The following is a 24,131-nucleotide window of genomic DNA, read 5'->3' as shown; positions in this document are numbered from 1 at the left end:
TGACCGTCTTCCTGGTCTCGGTGGGGATCCACCGGAAGATCTTACGTAGCATGCGCAGTATGTTGAAGCACGACGAGGAGACGGTGTTGACTTGTCTGGTCATGGAGAGGGAGGAGTCCAGGATGAAGCCTAGGTTGCGTGCGTGGTCTGTTGGTTTGGGTGCGCTGCCTAGGGCGGGGGGCCACCAGGAGTCGTCCCACGCGGCGGGTGAGGATCCCTGGATGAGGACTTCCGTCTTGTCTGAGTTCAGTTTCAGGCGGCTGTTCTTCATCCATTCGGCTACCTCTTTCATCCCTTCGTGAAGGTTGGCTCTGGCGGTGGCGGGGTCGTTGGTGAGGGAGAGGATCAGCTGGGTGTCGTCGGCGTAGGAGATGATGTTGAGGTTGTGCTGGCGTGCGATGTCTGCGAGGGGGCTCATGTAGACGTTGAAGAGGGTTGGACTGAGCGAGGAGCCTTGAGGAACACCGCAGATGACTTCGGTGGCTTCAGATCTGAACGGAGGGAGACAGACTCTCTGTGTCCTTCCGGCGAGGAAGGAGATGATCCACTCCAGTGCCTTCTCCTGGACTCCGACGTTGCTGAGGCGCTGCACTAGGGTGCGGTGGCAGACAGTGTCGAAGGCCGCGGAGAGGTCGAGGAGGATGAGGGCCGCTGTTTCTCCGTTGTCGAGTAGCGCTCGGATGTCATCGGTGGCTGCGATCAGGGCGGTCTCGGTGCTGTGGTTGGCTCGGAAGCCAGACTGCGAGGGGTCGAGGGATCCGTTCGTTTCGAGGAAGGCGGCCAGTTGCTTGTTGACGGTCTTCTCGATGACTTTTGCTGGAAACGGGAGCAGCGAGATGGGGCGGTAGTTCTTGAGGTCGGTCGGGTCGGCCGATGGCTTCTTGAGTAGGGCGCTGAGTTCGGCGTGCTTCCAGCTCTCTGGGAAGGTGGCGGTGTCGAAGGAGGTGTTGATGATGTCCCGCAGGTGGGGTGCGATGACAGCGTCGGCCTTGTTGAAGACGTGGTGAGGGCAGGGGTCGGTCGGAGATCCGGAGTGGATGGAGTTCATCGTGCGGACGGTGTCTTCGGTGCTGATCGGGGTCCAGGCGCAGAAGGTGGTGGTGGGGGGCGGTGGTTCAGTCGTGGCGTGCGTCGGTTGAGTGCTGAAGCTGTTGTGTATGTCCGCGATCTTGTTGTGGAAGTAGGAGGCGAGGGAGTTGCAGAGGTCTTGCGAAGGGGTGATGTCGTTGTTTCCGGCGTTGGGGTTGGAGAGCTCTTTGACGATGTTGACACCCACAGGCCGGGGTGTCATCATGAAGGCTCAGTTCAATCTTGATGCACAAGGGAAGTTTGCTGCGTGGTAGAAGGTGATACGCCATCTGAGATAGATGTTGGGCCATATAACAGGACTGAAAGTGGGGAACTCGGAGTCCTCCAGATGACGTGGTGAAATAGAGTTTGGCAGGAGCAAGTCTCAGGGGAAGACAGCCCTAAGCATATTATGGACCATAGAGTCAATCTGCAGGAGAAGTCCAGATGGTACCGGGGAAGGAAGCATACCAAACAGATAATTGTATCTTGGGCCGTCACCATTTCTAACTGGCTGGACTCTGCCTCAGAAAGAACGGTGAAGGGCTGACCACTAGGCAAAGTCCAGTTTCTTCTAGTCCAGTAGCAGGCAGAAATTATTCTGCACAACTGTACGAAAGTCCTGTGTAGGAAGCCGCCTAGGTATCGGAATCCATTGTGGAGCCAGATCTCTGGCAGTGGAGCCACAGAGTTTTCTGGGGTCTGCGGGGGTCAATGGCATCGCCTCCATCTTGGCCCAGTTGATCTTATAGCTGGAAAATTGGGCAAAGAAGTCTACAAAATCTATAAGAGCTGGAATTGACTCTCCCCGATTGGGCAATGTCAAGAGAATATAATCTGCGTACAGCAGGAGTTTTAATTCCCCTGCTCTTGTCTGGATCACCAAAATGTGTGTGAAGATCTAAAGGCCACTGCCAGGGAATCCAGTGCCAGGAGGAAGAGGAACAGTGACAGTGGGCATCTCTGCCTGGTTCTTCGGTGATGGAGACCGGGTCAGAAAGGATGATGTTACAGTTGATCATTGCCACAGGGGATTGATGCAGACAACAAACCATTTTGATAAACTTGGGCCAATTTTGAATTTAGCCATAGTGCGGAAGAGGTAGGGCCATTCGACCCGGTCAAAGGCCTTCTCTGCATCAAGGGAGAGCAGCAGATTCTCCTCCACGGCTGACTTGGTTGACCATATTACACGCGCCAGCATACCCAGGTGATGGATATGGGACAAAACCAACCTGATTGTCATATATCAGTAATATGATCACCCATCACAATCTGGTGGCCAAGACCTTGGCCAGTATTCTCACATCACAATTCAGAAGTGAAATGAGGAGGTAATTTACGCAGTGGAGGCGGTCTTTCCTGGTTTTGGAATGAGGAAGATAAGGGCTCTATTGAATTCAGGATGAAGCAAGCCCATACACGTAGCTTCCTAAAACATGGCTGTAAAGGGGGAGACGGTCAGGCCACAAGTAGCCCTATAGAATTCCAGGGGGAAACCATCCTCCTTGGTTGGTTTGGCTGTGTTTAAGTATATGGTGGATAGCCTATGCAGCTTCCTCCTCTGATATGGGCGAGCCCAGGGCCTCCCAGTCACTCCCAGGGAGTGACTGGGACATTAAGCTTGAGTTAGTCCTGGAGTAAAGTCTGTAAACGTCACTTATCCGCTGACGAAATGAGCTGCAGGATATTCAGGCACCAGGTGCGGGACACAGGCAGCATCAACTGCAGGTTCAAAGTGAGGACAACGAGGGCTTGATCTGAAACAACGCTAACATCGATATGGCACATGGGGTTAGTTATAAGGCTGCAGGTGTCATCAAGAAAAAGTCTAGCCACAATTCTGAACCATGGGCTGGAGAAAGGTAAATATAGGGCCTGATTTAGATCTTGGCGGATTGGTTACTGCATCAGAACGGTGACTGCATCAGAATGGGCCACCAACATATAAATCCCATTATATCCTATGGGATTTATATTCTGGCGGACGGAATATTCGTCATGTAGTGAGTGAGTAACCTGTCCGCCGAGATCTAAATCAGGCCCACAGTCTCTGTCTGTGGAATGGAGGAGGCGCCACACCTCATGTAAGGAGTGGTAATCCATTAGGTAATAGAGCATGGCCTGGTCATAGTCATGTTGCCGGTCAGGCCTCTCTGACTTATCCAGGAGAGAATCCAGAATCAAATTCTGGTCACCTGCAATGATGAGTTTATGGGAGTCAAAGACCACAAGAATCTTATGAAGATTAGAGAGCCATGGGTGCTTAACCTTCTACAGTGGCGTATACGGAGCTGACAATCAGGATTTGGTCCACAATTTTGATTCTTGCAAAAATGTAGCGACGCAGTCATCTGACCATGATTTCAGGACCTTGACTGGGAGCCTTTTGTGGAACTGGAGCGCAACTCCATTTTTCCTGGGGGAGGGGGACCTGTCAGTGCAAGTTGCAGGCAGGTCCTCATTGGATGCTGTGGAGAAGAGGACTGTGCCCACCCAGTCCTATTTAAGCCAAATCATCTGCCATAAGATGTATATCCAACATAAAGACAATATCCAGATGTTTAGAACCTAAGAAGAACAGAGTCTTTTTAAGATTGGTAAAATAGCTCATGACATACACATTTAGCGACCAAAGAGATAGGTGAGCAACACGATGATGAGGCATGGGGAAATAAACAGTAGAAGACAAAGAATGAGCACAACAAGAAAGGTCAACCTGACTTTTGGTGGAAGTGATAGGTCACCGCAAGTGGGAAAGAAGGGGAAAGGGGGGAGGACAGGATAGATAACCTTCAGTATCAATGCAGATACGGGTAAGTGTCATGGGCTGTATGGGGAACTGGATTTATCGCTATCATGGCAACGATACAACCAGGGATCTATGTCCAAGTCTCTGGCCCTGGCAGCCGCCTCCTTCTGTGACACCTATGATCAATGAGAAGGAAACAAAGCGGCTGTTCTTGGGTTTCCATATCCTCCATCCAAAGACCCAATTCCCGGAATTCCTTGACCTTACCACTAACTGTCACCGGCTCCAGCAGACCAAATCATAGGTTGCAGGGCTGAAGGTCCTTCTGTAAGATGTGAGTCTCGTAGGAGAAACCCGCTGAGAAAATAATCCGTTTGCCATTGCAAGAATATGAGCCATGTGTGCGGGTTTCTGAAAGGACCACCCACACCTGTTGATGGTGGAGAAAACAGGCTATAATCAGGTGTGCCCCAGGTGGGAAGAGGTGTAATAAGAAGCAGTGTGATGAGCCTGTTCAAACTCTAGCTGGAAGTCCATTAGCTGCGGGACAAAGGACTGGAAGAAGAGGGGGACACCCAGCGAATCAGCCAAATTAGGGACTCCAAAAATACAAACATTATTGCTACAACTGTGATCCTCCAGGTCCGTCCGCTTCTTCCTGGTGTTCAGAGGTCGTGGCTCCAGGTCATGGTCTACGCCACCTGTAGGTCAAGGTCATCAACCTTGTGTTCTGTAGTATCTATACGGTGTAACAATTGTGTCAAATTGCCTTCCAAGAGTTTGAGTTTCACATTTGTTTCCGTAATGGCAGATTCAAACATGGCAATGGAGGCCTGCATAGCTTTCAAGGTGCTCATGATAGACTCTAGGGTAACGTCCAAAGAGATCGGAGAAGAAGATTTGGGGGGCTGAGTAGCTTCCGTGAAGGTCAATTGACATGCTGCTTTTCCCGAAGCCATGGGTCCCCTGAGAGGGTGAGAGGCGAGAGAAGTGCTAGGATGCCAAAGCCCACAGGTATCCTCATTAAGATGCTTCACAGCTGGACTCCCGGGTGGTGGAAGTGCAGGAAAACCCCTGGAGGCAGCCTTCAGAAAACAGGAAAAAATGTTAAGAATAGGGGCTAGGTAAGTCCAGAGAAGAGGGGACCTGGAAGAGACACCCAAGGGCCGGCTTGCCATTGGTAAGCATACTGGCAGCACCAGCACCCATATTGGACTCTGAATCTGGGTTGTCGTAGGTAGCATCCTGAAGGCGACTGGCCGCAGCAGGAGAAGGGGTCCCAAGGAACAGAAGGGGGTTCAAAGATCCCAGTAGCTCAAGGAAATTGAGGCTCCAAAGATGCCAGGCAGCAGCTTACCGGGCATCACACCCCTCAGCACCTGTACTGCAGGGGTCAGATGTAGATTCTATAAGAGGCCTACATTGGAAGCTTGCCAGGCAGAAGCAGCATCACAGCAATAGAGGAGGTGAGAATGGAAGAGATGTGCCTGGGGCTGTGCAGCCTATATGAAAGTCACCAAATGGGCTGGCCAGGGTCGTGGGCACACAGATACAGGCCAAGGTCCTTATCGCCTCCAGAGGTCTCACCCCATCACCGCAGAAGGAGGCAGAAAGACGGTGGAAGACGCTTAGGAGTGGTGGTTTGTCAGATAGGAAATTCGGCAGCACCAGATTTGCTCCACCGAGGGCTAGATGGCAGTGCGATATTGCGCCTGGTTGGAGGCTTGCCAAGAGGAGTCATTTGGCAGCACCAGCACCACCGGGGCCGTCAGACGGTGAGAGGCATAGGTAGGAGGGCATGGTCTGTCACTTTGCAGGAGTGCGATGCGGCTTAGGCCCTGTATGCCGCATAGATCCCTCCACATCATGGAGGAGCCCTCAGGTGGCTGCGGAAATTAGGAGAGCGGGCGAACACACCAGAATTGGGAGGTAGGTAGGGACACCCTCCCCTGGGACAAGGTAGGTTGCCATGTGAATTGGGAGTCTCTTGAGCTTCACATAGGAGCTGCCATCTTCGCTCGCGGCACAGCTCCGCACCCCAAATGTCCCTTTTTGTTACATATTAAGCATACTTGTACCCATTCATCAACTCTTGGAGTAGATGATTTTTAACCCAACCTTGTTGCCACTGAAAAGAGGTGGAGTCTATTCTGGTGAAAACTATTTATTACACTGCACCAGAATCTGCACTGTACACTAAATACTGTGTACATTTCCCCTGTTAACGTCCGGCAGGTTTGATCGGCCGAAATTGAATGAAAGGTGAGGTATTTCCAGATACTGTAATTTCAACCCAAATTATAATTCAGACACCTGCACAAGTAAGGGTTTCTGCAGGAATCAGAAAACACCGACCCACTCACATTCAGAGACGTGCTGTTTGAGAAAGGGATACAGAACACCATGCATAAGAGTGAAAAACTTGGGCGTGCTTTTTGATAATAAGCTTACGTTTTTAAGCCATGCCAACGCGGTGGTGTCAGCCTCCTTCTTTACCCTGAGAATGGTGAAGAAACTGCTCCCTTTTCTTCCCCCAACCGCAGGTAAAACCTTAATGTCCTCCCTGGTGTTATCTAGGGTGGACTATTGCAATGGTCTACTGCTTAACGCACAAGAGCAAGTTCTGAGCAAATTACAGCTTGTCCAGAACGCTGCTGCAAGAATTCTCACGGGTATACCTAAGCACGCTTCTATCTCTCCCACAATTCGTGAGCTCCACTGGTTACCAATAAGAAGCCGGATAAAGTTTAAGGCCATGTGTATCATTCACAAGGCCTTAAACAATAATGGACCTGATTTCTTCAAAAGAGCATTCAAACTGTACAAACCCAGTCGAACACTACGCTCTTCTTCGGCCCAACAGCTCCAAATCCCATGCACAAAAAAAGTATCTTGGGGAGACAGACGTTTTGTAGTGGCAGCATCAAAACTATGGAATCAGATCCCCTCCTCTGTTAAAAATCAATCATCATTACTCTCATTTCGCAAACACCTCAAGACCTGGCTCTTTAACCAGTAAGACGTCAGTGGAACCCCTGCAATCTGCAAACTCCAGCGCCGAGACACCGAAAGGTATTTGCGCGCTTTAGAAATTTAAAAAATAAATAAATAAATAAGTATTGCACAGACCTTCCTGGCTCCACTCCTTATCTCAATTTCTATTCTACCCAACAGTATAAGTCTCCAACTCTTCTGCTCTGTTTCCTTCCTTTCTTAACCCCCCTCCCCCAGCCCCCAATCAAGCTGAAATATTTATTGTCATATATTTTGTTATTGTAAACTTTTTTTTAATTACTTTTGTAGAAACGAAAACACAGAAGGTGCAGGAAAGTTAACGCTTGATATAAAAGCCACGGAATGTTCAATCAAAACAAGCACAAATTACATCGATTGAGGAATTATCGTCTCTATAAAGAATGCACGTTTTAAATTTTACTTAGACCTAGTTATATTGGATATATTGTTTGTGGTGTTTTTATGTAGTATGTGACTCGTATCACCTCTTTACTCGATGCTACTTTTCAAATCCTTGTTTTAGTAACAAAGTAAGCCCATGAAACAACTGTCGTTTATTTTTTGCCCTCATCTTTACTTAGGTTTATTCTGGAAACATTCATCTTTGAGAAATATGTACGCTACACATTCACTATCTACCCAGTAGGAATTGTTGCTTTATTTGGAGTTTTGACGAGCAAAGACATCTCTCAGGGGCTAAGTACAACTGGAATACTAACAGGTAAGGTCTGTTGCATAGCATTATGCAAGGATGTTAAAATTGTAAGAATTCACATGCACAATATTTTTGCATTTGCTGCAATTTCTGCCGCTTTACCCGTAAAATGTGACATGCTAGAGGTGGTGTTGCTGCATTCTTTCACCTGCACCAGGTTATTTGGTTCCCCCTGTTTAATTGCTTTGTGGATGTCTGCTGAGCAACGACGCCCCTGTTTTCTACCTTGCCTGCTCATATGCATCAAATTGCTGTGCCGGTCAGAAGCCATAGCCATTTCCCCACCTACCATTGGCAGGGATGATCTTGGAAAATAATCTGTTGTTAACATAGATCATTTGTGGGTGGAGCTGTGAGGGACACTTACAAAAGTCTGTGATTGCAGATGTATGGATTCACAAAGGAAGTCCACCCAGACTTGGTGTGAACCTAACTGAAATTGTGACAGTAAAAGACAATGGCGGTCATCTAGGTCAAGACCAAATAATCGAGAGCTACCTTCTGGGAACATTCTTTCTGGAGCCCTGGACCTAGTGAGGCAAAAATCACTTGCAGAAATTAGCAGGAGAGCCAGAGAAGAGAATCCAAGCAAGTGGTGGCCCTGGCACTGTCAGATGGCGGAGGAAGACACACGATGGAAGCACAGTTGGGCAGATCTGGTGCCAGCTTGTAGTGTGAAGCTGGTGGCCATTTTCCAAGTGCCAGCTGCTTAATTTGAACAGACTGGAGCTGTGCTCCGAGAACACCCTCGGAGGGAGAAAGCTCTTTTCAGGACTGCTTTCTTATACCTGTCTTTTGTGTTATAAACAAGAGAAGAAACTTGGAGCGGCTTTTGGAAGAATTCAAGGGCATATTATCAACAACTAGTGATATTTATCGCTTAATGATATTTTTTTATCGCCGCACATCGCCGGATTTTATCGCAGAGATAATGTGCTATTAGCAACGTTTATCTCAAATGCAATAAAATATCCAGCGATAGCGGCTCAATGCGTGAATATCGATTTCCAGCGATATTCAGGCATTAACGCCAATAGGGTCTTATCCAACTCCCATTGGATACACAGGTTAAGAAGTGGTCTGAGCAGGCGTTAGTTTCTGGCGATATTCACGCTTAGCGTGAATTTTTTTATCACTGTGCCTGCGTTGATAATAGGCGATAGCGATGTTAGCGACTGCTTTCAGTTGCTAACAGGTTGGGTACGCCCACTTTGCATGTCATTAGCGATAAATATCGCTGACATGCAATGCGGGCCCCAAACTGCTCGCTATCTCCTACAGACGGTCACTAACTGCTGTTAGCGATGAAATTATCGCCGCTTTAGCGGGAAAAAGTCCCGCTAAAGCGGCGATAAGGCCCTTGATAATATGCCCCTTAGTGTGCTCTAGATCTAGCATTTGAGTTGGTGGGATTCTCATTGTGTCATAAGTTGGGTTGAAACACTCAATTCGACTCCTTCTATCTCTTGCCATGACATTTATATTCACCTAGCAAACCTAGCTGTGATCGCCAACACTCTGTATATTATGGATAAGAAGACATTACACGATTGTGCGGAATGACTGCTGAGATGGAAGCATCTTTGAATGCGTTCTGCAGTTCTTCACAGTGAATTGAAATTGCATTGACAAACTTTGGACCACCAATTTCCTGGAGCTGCGGCAGCCACTAGTGCAAAACCTGTTGCTGAGCACCCCCCCCCCTCTCCCCCCCTCCGAGTGAGCCGATCCCAAGACAGCTCCGGCTTTTATAAGCCCAACTAAAGTTGGAAGGCTACACCCTGCAACTGGCGAGCAACAGCAGCCACCTGGACTTTTGCCCCCCCTTCTCGCCCCCCCTCCCCCCGTGAGCAGCGAGATGAGCTGGAAGCCTTCTTCCATCATCTCAGCAGAGGAAGGGAGCTGTCACTCATTCTGCACACTCCACTGTCCTTGAAAAATTGAGTAACTCCACCTTCCCAGAACTCAGACAATTGATTTTTTCTCTAAAGCAGTTATTTCAAGAAGACAAAGACAGTGATCCTGAATTTATTAACTCTGAAGGTTTAACGTGTCTGATCAAGGTCAGAGCAGAAGCAGATCAGAACTATCAGAATTACATTTTGAGAGCTTTGTTTCCCTCAGTCCACTGTTAACTGCTGTTTTATTAAACACATTGTTGAAGACTGATAAGTGATGGGATCCTTCAGTTTTTAGACAAATTGAGGACCGGACTACATGCTCTAGACCTCCTTGCTGTATGGAGGTGGAGACACCCTTTCCTGTACCAAGTCGCTGCATTAAAATTGCTGCAGATTTCCATGGCATGGAATGCTTCACGGTATGGCCCCATTGGGGGCCCAGACTATCTGCCCCAGACCTCCTTGCTGTTTGGAAGTGGAGCAGTGCTTTAAATGAGCTGGTACTGTCCGGGACGGAGTTCCAGCACTTTTTTATTTTGAGAGGGAGAGTACAGGCACTTCTCAAACGAGACATAATACTTTTAATTACAGAGATTACTGGCACTTCTCAGAAACAAGCAGGTACTCTGGTGGAGAGTCCCTGCACTTCTATTTTTCCATTTCAAGCAATGAAGTGGAGACATTATTTCCTGCACTGAGTGGGTGCATTAAAATCACTGAAGATTCCCACGTGGCAGGAAATGCGCAGGCCACCTCTCTTGGTTCTGGCATCTTTGTGATAAGCTATATACAACTGGCTTTGAAATATGAGTAAAAGGAAGAAAAATGTACACTCGAATAGTCCAAGAGGTAATTTGTCAAATTCAATTACCACTTTTCTAACAAGCTGCATGGGTGTTATAGATAGGCAGATATGTAACACAGAGTAAAGACCGGTAAATGTTCATGAAACGATTAGTACGCGGGCCGGGGAGGCAAAGCTGGACCGGTGAGGGGCCCGCGACAAACCCCTACTGGGGGGAAGGACACTGAGTGGGCAGCCGGTAAGCCCGGAAAATCGCCAGGTGCTGATTGGGCAGCGTGGTTTAAATGGCCCAATAGGCAGGGGGCCCTCTGGGTGCACACCAGGATTGAAGGGCGTGGGAGACCCCACACCCTTGACATGTACCTTTGCCGTGGAATCTCTCCACTGCCTCTTCCACAGAATTTACCATTAAAACAGGTGGAGTTGGGAGGGGAAATCCTAAACCTGCTAAACCAAATCCATGTGTGTGCAATGATTCCTTTATAATTGGAGGTTTTACTTACAGCATTTTGGAGTCTACTCCACTGCCAAAAAGAAAAAGGAAAACAGCGACCAAAATCACAGATAAAGGTCCAAAAGTAATAAGAGACGGGGGCCTTATTGTCTGACAAGAACATGGCAACTTGTGCAGTTAGAAGGGATCTTATTTTCAGCTATAAATTGATTGGCACGATCCAGGTACAGGAGGTAGATCAACAGACAATTTAAAGGGACTGGAGCCATTACTTAAAAATGTACTAGATCCTATGTTAAACAGACTACAGCCAGTCAAAAGTATTGCGACCAACTGCCTTGAATTAAAGAAGGATGTAAAAAAATCAGCTTGCCGTTGGGCGGAAGAGGCTTATATTTCAAAAGACAAGTCTTTATCAAGAAACTTATTGTTAACATCTATGGACATCCTTTCGGATGTGAGGAGAAATTCTCTCACAGTTGGTGGTCCTAATACGGAACTCAATAGGCATAGTGGAGTAAGAAGAATCACTACTTATAAGTGTCTCTATTGTTCGACTCTAGGATAAGCAGCAACCCACAAGCCCTACAGGTCCTCAGCACAATTTGGAACACCATCTGCAGGCCACTTCTAATGTATTTGTATTAAAGCATGTTCCCCCTTAGTAGCAGGACAGACAGAGACATGGGAGACTCTTAACAACAAATCCATTCATTGGATAGGGCAAAACACAGGGCTAACCAGGTAGAACAAGTTGGGTGGGCAAGAGTCTCAAGGATGATCCTGGAGATTGTATTGTTATACATTTTAGGACACTTAAACTGGTAAGGACAATTCTGAATTGCACGAATGTGGTTAGTCCTTTGGCCTCCACAATTGCAGTTTGGCCACTGGGCTATTTCTTTAACCCTGAAGGATGTAAAGGATCAGTCCTGTTGGTTTTTGAGGGAGAGTGGAAAAGGTTGATTCATGAGTATAACATTCCTACCATGAATTGTTTCGCTCCACTGCAAACAATTGATGAGAATGATTGACAGGTGGCTTAGGATATTGATGGCAGACCAATAGTTTCATTGTCTATGGGGTAATGTTTTGGGTAATTCGGATCTTCTCAATATTAATTAATTCACTGCTTTAACAGGTCATTCATCAATGAATGAATGAGGGAGAGGTATTAAATGGCCAGTCTGTCAATTTAAGGCCTTCCAATTTTAGCTATCGGTAGATGTCTTTGGACATATTTATAAGTATAAACACAAATTCAATTTCCTGAGTAAATTATATAAAATCTAAAGCATAAGTCCATGCAGTATTTTTTTTTTCAAGTGTTTGTCCTTGATCTTTAATCTGTAACTTGTATCTTGGGAAGAATTTTTTTGATCTCAAAACACACTTCAGTTCTTCAATGATACAACCAACAGCCACAGTCCTTGCCAACATGTGTTTCGTCTAATGGTGATAGCCAAAGACTTCATCAGGGCGTGGACTGCTATATCAATTCAACACAACAGGTTTGGACTGCCTCTATCATGGACATCCTTAATCTGATATGATGCACAATGTAAATCCAGGTCACGTGCTTTCAGTCGCTAATATCGATATATAATCATCAATCTGTGTGCGGTCTCAGTAACAATAGCCGGTATCCTCTAAGTAAACAGCAAGATGCAATGGTGAGTAATGCCTCTACATTAGACGAAACACGTGTTGACAAGAACTGTGGCTGTTGGTTGTATCAGTGAAGAACTGAAGTGTGTTTTGAGATCAAAAAAGTCTTCCCAAGATACAAGTTACAGAATAAAGATCAAGGACGAACACTTGAATAATAACTACTGCATGGACTTATGCTTTGGATTTTATATAATTTTCTCAGGTAATTGAATTTGTGTTTAAATTATAAAAGTGTGTAGGCTTGAATACACTAATTGACAAAGTGGGGTGGTCATTGTTTCAATTTCCTTTGATGCTGTCTCAAATTAATTTATATTTCTGATAACATAGGGCTAGATGTAGGTAATGAAAATTTACCGATTCTAGAATACCAAATTTTACCGATTCGGTATTTTAGAATCGGTAAATGCAATGTAGATAAAAATTCGGTAAGTATTACCAAATCGATACGATTCGGTATTTACCGAATCGGTATTTACCGATTCGGTAATTCACATTCATTCCTATGGGCCTGGAGGCCCATAGGAATGAATGTGAATTACCGAATCGGTAAATACCGATTCTGTAAAATAGGGAAACATTCAAGGGTGGCAGGGTGTCACATTGACACCCTGTTGCACCCCTGAAAAGTGCTTGTGTGCACATGTGGCAGATATACATGCCCTAAGGGCATGTATGTCTGCCACATGGCACTGTTGAAAATGCACAGGTTTGCATTTTCAAAGGTATTCGTTATTTACCACCAACTAATAGTTGGTGGAAAATAACAAATCCTTAAATGTAAAAAGCACTCAATTGAGTGCTCTCTACATTAAGGATTCAGTAATTTACCGAATCGGTATGTTAAGATTTCGGTAATTTACCGATTCCTTAAATTACCCATTCGGTAAATTACCGAATCCTACTATTTGGCCACCTACATTTGAAAAGCCTAATTCCGGTCGGTAACGGCCGAAATTCGGAAATTTCGGCTGTTACCGACCTGAATTAGGCTTCCTACATCTGGCCCATAGTCACATAACCTGGCGCACTCTATACCCCACTGCCCTTCAGTAACATTCATGTTTATAAGTAAGATATCATTTTGGGAATGTTGCGGGGATAAATGGGAAGATTCAGAACCCACAGTGGTTTTCATTTGTGAATAAATTCCAGATTCTGTGTTTTCAGAAAACATGGGTAGCTGATTGTCCTCATAATAATGGCTGTATTACATTTCACACAACAGCTATTCCATCTGCTATGGGGGGAGCGGGCAAAGGCAGCTCAGCTATGTATGTTCCCATCACTATGTCAAGGAATGTATGTTTTCAAATAATTAATCTTTATAACAATGCTCCCAGTACAGAGAAATCTAATCTGAGTGAGTTTATAGGAAGAGAATTAGATGCCATTGGTCAGGTTGCAGGTATCGAAAATTATGTGATGGGGGAGGTGACTTTCTTATACACCTCTGCCAATTTCCAGCAAGAGAAGTTTGTGGGTTTGTTGATAGTGTAGACCAAGATGTAACCCATTTCAGCCATAATGGGTTTGGAGGAATGATGAACAATGTATTGTTTAAACATATTCTGGTTAGTGTACCATATGCCCCTTTTGAGCATTCGTTTGTGTGCAGAGAGACTAGTATGATGATTGATTTCGTATTAGTATAAACTGAGCTAGCTAATTGAACATTTTACAATCCTTGACTATTGAAATAAGTTGTCCAAATACTGAGATAAAAATCAGAAGGGTAAAGTATATGAACAATGTAAAGATTGCCAGCGCGAAGGGCTTACGTTTAAAACGGAGCACAATCAACCAAAAGTTTTTTCTTACCAACTGGATACTCAATACCCTTACCTCAGTGAATATTTGCCTTGATGAGAATGCTGGGGATTTGGAGATTAAGTTTACATTGTTGAGTATTGCCAGCAGACTTAAAAAGGGGTTGATGAGAAGTGTTTCACAATTTAGTTCAAAACACAGGGATTGGTTTGACTCCAATTGCAATAAGGCTCTTAAATCTTTGAAGAAGGCTTTAAATAGAAGCACACGAGATAGTAATGAAGTGATTGTCTGTAGGCGTGCAGATAAAGTAGCTCTCAACCCAGGCTACAGGAAATAAAAGATGAGGCAGGGTCAGCTTTGATTGCCGCCAGTTGTTAATACCCGTATTTTAGACAATCAATTGATTTCTCATTGAGGTGGCCATTCTACCAGATGATTGGGTCACGCATTTCTCTAAAATTGACTTCTCTCAGAATTCAGCTCACAGGAATGAGGAGGATTTTAAACAATGTGCTCTCAGAGAGAATGACCAAGGTAAAGCACATCTTGGGCGAGATGTATGACCTGCCAATTAGTGGGTCGCAAATTGCGTCACATTTGTGACTTGCAATTTGCAACTCGCTAATTGGGATACACAACAGGGTCTGAGACACTGTTCACAATTCCCAATGGGGTTGCAAATTGCATGCCTCATGCATATTAATGAGGCTGTCGCAATTTGCGACAACATTTGCAATGGCTGGCACTCCCAGGGATGGCGGCCTGCTGGGGTTAGCAGACCGTCATGTCTGGAACAGCTTTTAAATAAAGCAGTTTATTTTTTTTAAATGCCGCCCATTTTCCTAAAAAGAAAAACAGGATGCATTTGAAAAATAAATATGAAACTTTTCAGTTTCATTTTTTTAGGGCTGCCTGCCCTTAAAAAATATTTTCACACGCATTCACAAATTGGAATGGGTCCCCTGGGGACCCCTTCTCGTTTGTGAGTGTTTTACCACTCTTCTGAGAAGGTTGGTAAACTGCAAGTGTTTTGCGACCACAATTGCGGTCGCAAAACATTCTTACATAGCTTAAGGAGTCGCTATTAGTAAGGGATGCCCCTGGAACGCCTCTTCTTAATAGCGAGTCGGTAATCCTATTTTGCGAGTCGCAAATTGATTTGCGACTTGCAAAAAAGGATTAGTACATCGGCCACTGTTTTTGCATAAACTGGTCAAAAACCCATTTTCGCCTGATAAAACCTTTGTACATCAGGCCCCTTGTCTTTTTCTCAGAAGAGGTAATCACTGCATTACTGATAGTCTCAGTGGGAAGGACCTGGAACCTGATGGTCCGCCAACGGTTCTTTATAAAACTAATACGGATTAATGGAGTCCATTATTGACTTATGTTTTGGGAGCAGTTTGGAGGCCTGGAATGCTGAAGACTTGGTCTATATGCATAATAGTACACAAAAACAAGGAAAGGGCGTGGACAGCACACTATTGGTCACCTGCTAGGTATGTAAATATCAATGATATTAGTGGGGATATTTAAACCGCTTTAAATTAGGTATAAGGACAATAACAGCAGCTGTGGTCAAACATGGCATATAGTATTCTTTGAGTTTCTTTATTCCAAAAACACTTCAATAAATGTTCCCAGCACACGGCTTGCCGACACGTGGTTTGTCTTACAAAGACTTTTTCAAGGCAATGAGATATGTACATCTTAGTCATTCAGACGAAAAAAGAACATCAAATCCCGGTCTTCAATAGTTGTAGGAACTTCACAAGAGAATACCCTGGTAAGTACAGTCCAGAGTGCTCAGTAGCGAGTCATCAAACAAAAAAGACATTGAAGTCCAACAAGATCCTAAATGGTCCTAAAATCCTTCATACGTATCAAGGATAACGGAATTAACCAGAGTTGCACACTGGATAAAACAATGTACTAATATTGTGACATACTGTGAAACCACCACAGCTTCCAGTTGATAAAAAAATTCAGTAGGCCTTTGCCACAAAACAGAAAGCTATCATTTTAGGGTCTGTTTTTAGGATGCGTCATCCCAACCCCGCATTCTCTCTGAAGCGCTTTAAAAAAAAGTGGCATGTGGAGCAGAAGTAGCCCAGGGGTGTGAGTGGAGAAAGGTAGAGTACAATCCTGAAGTGAAGGTTCTTCTGTGAGGACTCCAAAAGAAGGAGCGATTAAACAATGGGGGTGGAGAGAGCTGGATTGAAAGCTAGAGAGAGGCCTCGTAGGAAGGAATGGACTCTATAGCGAACAGATGCTTGCTTAAAGCGCATTCTGTCTTTATGAATTTAAAAGGCATGGTAGGAAGGTCAGGTGAAGCTTACAGTGACTCGCCATGTGCCAACACGGCAATATCCATTCTGGATATTAACGTGAAAGCTGAGTGACACCCCAGTGCATTCTGGGATTAGTAGTCCTTGATTACACCATTAATGTGATCGGACTGCATTAACTGATGAAACTGATTATGACAAAAAGCCCATAACTTTCTGAATTAGTAGGCTATGTTTAAGCATCCTGAAAATTTGCTAGCTATGTGAGGCACAACTACAAAAGAGACAGCAATCCCGTACTCCCAAACAAACAGCCCCGCACACACTGATAGTAAAGAGATAGTGCAAACCCCATCTCTGTGGGCCAGAAGCAAGATTTATGGTGGAGGAGCTGCTTGGAGCTGTAAACAAGGAGGAAAGGGCCCAACTTGGCTGCTCTGCTCCACTTCCTACTTAAGGGGCATAGATAACATGCAGCTGTTTCAGAGTGGTTTGTTTTATCAAGCATAACATTTAAAACATTTGTAGTCGGAGGAGCAGGACCTGCAAGTGCGGTTTACAGTGAGGCGCCAAAACCCTTCTCTTTATAACCCAGCGGCAAGTGGGATCGAGGCGAGCTCACCTGCACTCGCCGAGGAGCAGAGCACCCCTGTTGCAGCAGCTCTGATCAAAGCACAACCGCTCTTAAGGAAATTAAAGAGGGCAGAGGTAAAAGTGAAGTGGAGCACAGGATTATTAAAGGGGCAGTCTTTGCATGAACAGCAAATGCAACGTGATAATAATTACAGCAGTTTATATAAAAGCTCAGATCAAGTGAAAACACAGCGCACTCGCTCTTAGACAAAGCATTGGCCATGAAAGTCATCGCGATCACGATCGCTGTGAAAGCGGAAGTGATTGTGATGACGCGCTAAAACATGCAAGGGATGCGCGCGCAAGCGCATGTGCTTGTGCGTGTTCTAGCAAGCTGGTCGCCGCTTTGGGAGCACTTCCCAAAGCCTACTAAATGTCTCTCCGAGCAGCGCATGCGCGCTGACTCAGTGAAGCCTAAAAAGGATATCATAAAGATCATAAAAGCCACCGCCTGATCTCACTTTTGGACTCTCTACTTAAGGTAGCAGGTAGAATACTACTTACCCTGATTGGAGAATTGGGCCGAGGAGAATGAAGTTCTTTTGGACTTCCAGTTCAACTTTAAAAAGAGCGTAGGATCAGTTTACAGTGCCTCATCTTAAGCCTTTATTATTGGTAAATACACTCTGGCTAAGAAAGGTCCTCTTACATGGTTAAAACTAGAACACTGTAACTCAATATTAAAATTGCTGTGATTAACATTTTCACAGCAAAATTGGGGAAGAGACCTATGAAAGGCAGATGCACAACATATAGAGCGCAGTGTGTTTCTCTGCTCATATACGGAGCGGGCGTCTGGGGCTATACAAATTTAGAAAAACTCCAGTTAACAGAACATTTCTGCTTGAGGACATTTTTGTAAGTACCACATATGCACTACATATGTTGGTCTTAAGGAATTGGGTCCTCCCTTTTTAGAAGAACTAATTTGAATTTGCCTTTTTTTGCTTTGGCAGGGAATATGGTCACAATTGGAGACTGGCTTAAGCAGGAAAATTATTTTCGACTGCTTAGTATGCTGACAAATACATTAAAACTTTTTGTATTTGATTAGGACAACCTGATTTACTTGATTGGGACAACCTGATCTACCTTGGATACTCTGCAAGGAGTATCCAATGTAGAAATTAAACTAATGCATATGAACTTGGTAGAAAAAGAGAGATTAGATAATGAATGTGGGAAGGCAAGTGTTTTATCTCACAAGACTTCTAACTACTGGAGGTATACAGTTTTATCAGGAGCACATGCACAATACACAATGTAGATTTGTATTATCTTGTTTCAGGTGCAATATAGTTCATTGTCTTGTGACCTTCCCCAACGAGAACGACTGGTCTCCTACACATGACAGATGCCTATGTGATGGAGTCTCTGTACAATTACATTGCACATTGCACTTTGTTCTTTTTTGTAAATTTTACGTGGAACCCCGAAAACAACTGTTAATACCTGTGCTGTGAAAATATAATTTTAGACAATGTGGACCAGCAATGATCTTCTTCCAACAGCTATGCACTTTGGAAATTTGCTGTGTCATGTCCAAGTTTTTATAGTCTGCCATACTGCTACGTAAACATTAGGCAGTCAGGAGGTCTGAATGATTTTGAAATGGCTGAACTTTATGTATTTTTGAATAGATTTAAATATTTTTATTGGTAATGCTGATTTTACGTCAGTTATTTAAAGATGAATTTACTATCATGTTTTATTTATGTAATGTTTTAAACTATGTCCTTTTATGGTTTTTTTCTTTGTAAAACCTAATAAAGCTTACTGATTGAATGTCAGCTAGTGAGAGATAGTTGGCCACTGAAAAATACCTCTAAGGTGCCCTGCTACCCAAAAAAGTACGAAAACGAAGCATGTCGAGTAAGGCAATGGAGACCTCAAGAACATTATGAGGGCGCTCAAAGCAACTGCTAATTTGTTTCTTGAAAATTACTGCTAAAACAATGACTAACAGAATTGTGAAATTTAATAATATATAGTATTTATGTGGATGCCTGGGGCTGTTTGCCTTCAATTAGTGAATACTTACCTTCAGCACAAGATGGTATAGAGCAAGATTTAAATAAAGGAATAAGCCATGTACGGCGAGCAAATAATGTTATTTTGCAAAACAAACATAAAGTAAAATTGTAAACTCCAAAGCCAGAATTGCAAAAATCATTACTCCCCACCTTGCTGTTCCATTTAGTCAAATACACATTAGTTGGGAGAGTACCAAGTCTTGATATATAAAGTTGGTTGTGCCTCAGGATATAGGCAGTCGAGGTAATTATCAAAGCCTATTAATAAAATAGCGAGATAGAAATTGCTATATGCCAATTGCATAGGATGTCCTACACAGGAATTAACTCCTCTGCCTTCTGAAAGCAGTGTTTATGTTAAAGAACACTTCTCAGTGATGCACAGAGGAAAGTGCGTTGTCAATAGAATCCTTTAACTATAGGAGATCCTTGTCATAAAAATGGCTGCAATGTCCTCAGGCACATTGTGAATAAGAAAGGTGTATGGCCGATAAAGAACGTGAATTCAAAGGTTTCCAATGCACATTTGTAGATGTAAAGAAGATGTTATGCATAAAATAATGTAGGTTTCAGTTAAAAAAACGTCTAGGCCTTTGGTCTACTTTCTTTTAATGATAAATATATATTTGATCTCTGACATGTGAATAAGAAATCAACCCACGGATACAGGGCTCTACTCATGGCTTTTTAGTTGTGATTTCAAGAGGATGTCTTGGTAGATTTTGTGTGAGTTGCTAGATTTGATTTAAATGCAATACAATGTATTTTAGTGAATTCTGCAGACACAAAGGGATACATAAGAGCGAAGTACATCTATAAATCATATAAATATGTCAGGTTATTTGGAAGGATGAACGTTAAAAATTAGAGAATTTAAATTATCCCACATTGTCCCTCAAGATGAGACTCATAACTTTAACACTAGTTTGAGAACCAGCTCTTGGCTATGTTAGTCATAGCACTGTTTCTATCTTTAATTAATAACAGGGTGGGGAGATCAATGTCAGATGCTCTTGTTAGGACTAAGTGGAGCTTTTTTAGCATGTTTTACACTGACTCAGTTGGTCTAAAAAATAATTGATCCCAAACGATACAAGATTTGTCAGGCAAAGGCCAGGCTTTTAGCAATGATTATGCCTTACAGAATGTATGTAATTGTTCTCGTACATGATGGTACTGAGTTTAAAAACAACCTACTGAATGACATGGCATGAAAACATAACACAGCCGACTTCCCAGTATCCGTATAACACGTAAGTTTTATTTAAAAAAAGCAAATCCCAATAGAGATCATCAAAACACTTATTGACTAAACACAGAAACTACCCTTACTAGTTTTTTTCTTATCTACTTTGCATTGATGAAAGAGAAATAGACCTACAAAATGAATACGGTAAGAGTTCAGTTTAACAAAAGCACTAATTTGATTCTGGGCTGTGTAGACAATATGAAATACAGCATGTCTAGAAGTCCATCATAAGTGATTTTAACATGATTTTGAGAAAAAATAAATGAGGACATCTCTTGAACATTAACTAACTGCTAGCTTTATGTTATGTCTCCTGCAGCCTTCCTTTTGAGTTTGACAATTGTCTTCTGCCTGGTTCACCTGATCCTGATATTCATCTGCCACAAAAGAAGACCTGTGTTTCCCAAGGACAGCTTGATGACTTTAAACAGTACTTTAACCCTTTCAGACCAATCTGCTCCAGGAGAAAAAAGCCAGATGACAATGATGACAAATGGAAATGACAAACACACACACCTTTGAGGCAAAGTGACTTCTGTATTGAAACTGAGCTGAGAACTCCACAGGCTCGCCACTCCCAGTGAACTGTGAGGCTATGCCTACAACTGTATCCTGAGCATTTGAGTGGCGGACGCCCCTTGCGGCTAATATCAATTTATACCCCATCACAATTGTTGAGTATTGGTGTCCCGACATTGCATTGCTCTGTACCTGCTTGCTTAATGAACAATCTGCATCCAAGTGCCCTTTAATACTACGTTGTTCTGGACACTCGTTTGTAAATTCTTTAACATCTGCCATCATGCTTTCCCCTAACTACGGTGCACATCATCTGCATGTCCTTCCTTAGGATCACTGAATTCTTGATATTCTCCAGTTACCCAAATCCAATATCGACACCCCTATGATAACAGGCTACTCACTTAGTATTCAAAACCACTCTGTGGTAGTTCTCTCAATTTCTGGGTGCTGCCCTGAGTGTGACACTATATGTATGCTATTAACCTTGCATATTATGTTCAGAAAGTACCTTTTTACCTGGATTGGGAAAAAAATAATTTTTTCCTGAGCATTTACTTCCCTTATAAATTCATCTATTACTCCCCCATTCAAAAATAAAAATATTTATTAGCAGTTTTAGGAAATACTGACTGTAGGTAAGTTTTCATTCCTTTTTTTGTTCATGTAACAAAGCACATTAAAAGGCAAAGTTGCACTGTTAGATGTCTATGCATTTTGTAAATGCACTCTATAGGCAGTTAATGTCTTAGTGTAAGAAAAAAAAGTAAAATGAGGAACAATAATGCACAATAACTGTCAAACTGAGGTGGTTCAGTTCATCTTCTATGGCTATGTGTTTGACATTGGTCATAACATATTGCAGCTAAAACAAATACTTTGGGCCCCTGAATGGTGTCTGGCATGAAGCCCCTCCTCATCTTAGAAAATATTTTAAAACTTGGTTGTGGGGTGGTGGTCATGCCGCAAATGGAGTGAGACATGAATCGCTGGGTCTCCTCACCGTAGCGGCATTCTAAAGCTAACTAGCCGACTGTCAGGCTTGCGACTGAGTCAGACAGGGGAATCGACTGGTTTCCTGGCATTGCTGCTCCCCGCGCCTGAGGGGGTATGGCTTGGAAGCCTGGCCTTCCGGGATGCTGCTGACTGGGGCAACCTTGACGGAGGCCCCCTGTGCTTGGGAGAGCCCTTGATATCACCTGTGTGTCTTCTACCTCCCCTCCCACCCCCTGCTGGGTTGCCCGGCTTCTAGATCACCTGGCGACCCGGGCGGACAGAAGGGGCCTGTGTAGAAAGAGGGGCCTGCAGCGAGTCCAGCAAGCTCTGCGCCACCTGAGGCTGGGCGAGAGGTAATTGGCATGCAGCGAGGTTTGAGTGGTGGGGGTCCCCAGCCATCTGAGTTACTGCTGTGGGCTCCCCCTGACCCTGCCTGGCACATGGACACTACCCCCCTCAAACTTCTTCAGGCACGGAAACTTTTGGACACACTCATACATAGTACAAAGTCAGCAGTCAGAATTAGCAAGGGAACTGCTGTACGTGCATAATACTGTCTATTTTTCCAAATTAACAAATTGTATGACTAATACAGATGTCTTGATAAATTCTCCTTTTTTAATGTGAATGAATTCCTATCAGGATCTATTGAATTTTTCATTGTTTCGAATTGAATATTGTTTATTTTTTTATCTCTGTTTGTGATTTTAAAATGTGATTACATTTGTACATAAGTGCCTTAAACATCCTGAGTGGAATAAAATCTGTGTGTAGTATGAATGCGGTTGCATAAATTGTGGATTCCAATATTACCTAGCGTGTCTCCAAAGGGTACATTGATTTTTGAACTTTGACGTCTAAATATACACAACATAATCAGATACCCTGAGGCACTGTCTGGTTATGCCTTCGCTACTGTGGAAGCATGGATAAATATATTTGTGAAATGGGACTCCCAGCCTCACCGTCGACTACTTCAACACCTGCCTCTATGATCAGCAGAGATGTATCTGTGGCTGGCGGCTCCTGCCGTGTTCTGAGCAGCGGGCTGCAGAAGTGGAGACTTGGATAAATACTTTCACCTGCCACTTCCCCCCACAACTACAGTGTCTAATAGAGGAGTGACTTCTTCAGAATGGCCCGTTCGGTAAACTATGGGCTATTCCTCCTAGACATTGAACTTTAGTGGCCCTGTTGGCTGTTTGCTGTTGATAATATTATCCTTATTCCTCCCTTTCTTCCCCGTCACTATTCTCTAGATGCTTCTTTAGAGTGGGGGACACAGCTTGATTTTTCTAACCTAGTATGTATCTTGAGGTACCCCTGTTATTTAAGCCACATAAAATACACTCTTACAGATTTCCCCACATCAGGCAGACCCCAAATATGCTCTAGTATTTGCATATGTGACCTTGCCAAACTTGCCTCGTAGATAGCCCAAACAGGATGACAACGATATCTCCCTTTAAGTTTCTTTTGCTTAATGTTAAATGACTTAACTCCCTTAACAAGAGACACCAGATTTGGTGCTACCTACTCCTACAGGACCCTGATTTATATTCCTCCAGGAAACTCACCTTATCTCTGCAGACACTCGCCTTATGACACACCCTAAATATCCAATGCAATGTTGGGCCTGTACCTCTTCTAAAACCGCTGAAGTGGCCATATTACTGAAGGCTGGGCTGGGTGGGAAAACCCCAGGTTGGTTCAGAACACAGAGGGTCACTATCATAAACTTCAAATACAATGGGGCACACAGTCTTTGACTCTTCTAAATCTGTATGCACCGAATCAAGCCCAGGACATGTTCCTTTGATCCCACCTAAAAGATCTACTAAACCCTTCAGAAGAAGCAACTATTCTCGGAGCGAATATAATCTGGTTTGGGACCCAGAATGCGACTGTAGCATGCAAGCATATCAGGGCACTGGTGCCATGTCGGTGTCCCTCAAGAATGTCATCTCTGACTTAGGTCTATTGGATGCATGGAGATACCTACACCCTAACATCAAGGACTACTCCTTCTTCTCCAATGTCCATCGTTCATACTCACAAATTGATGACTGCTTTTTCTTCCTCTCCCTGGTCCACCTTTTAACAGCTGCTGAGACGTCTAACATCTCAATCTCTGATCATGGGCATTTATCGATTTCTCTTCAGCCTCCCAACCTACAGCGTATTGCCCACCCTCAATGATGACACCGTCCCCATATCCTGCATGACCCAGTCCATATGGCAGATATGCGTTGGGAGATT

The 24,131-nt window shown here is 44.0% G+C and overlaps 1 protein-coding gene across 2 annotated transcripts in view; it reads left to right on the top strand.

Moving 5' to 3' along the window:
- The window catches only part of LOC144828906 (uncharacterized), a 181,173-nt gene extending 158,489 nt beyond the window's left edge, over positions 1 to 22,684 (top strand). The window contains exons 6-8 of one of the 2 annotated variants that reach the window (XR_013610556.1): positions 7,417 to 7,556; positions 20,677 to 22,342; positions 22,393 to 22,684. Coding sequence is in view for 1 of the 2 variants with exons in the window: in XM_078687514.1 (XP_078543640.1) it covers positions 7,417 to 7,556; positions 20,677 to 20,879 (343 nt within the window). In the remaining variant the exon portion in view is untranslated. Of the gene's footprint in view, positions 1 to 7,416; positions 7,557 to 20,676 lie in introns of both variants that reach the window. The other variant, XM_078687514.1, reaches the window with a different exon arrangement.
- Positions 22,685 to 24,131: the final 1,447 nt, after the last annotated feature.

This window comes from Lissotriton helveticus, chromosome 4_1 (genome assembly GCF_964261635.1).
Source record: "Lissotriton helveticus chromosome 4_1, aLisHel1.1, whole genome shotgun sequence".
NCBI classification, from domain to species: Eukaryota; Metazoa; Chordata; class Amphibia; order Caudata; family Salamandridae; genus Lissotriton; species Lissotriton helveticus.
This window is presented reverse-complemented; position numbering and strand designations above follow the sequence as displayed.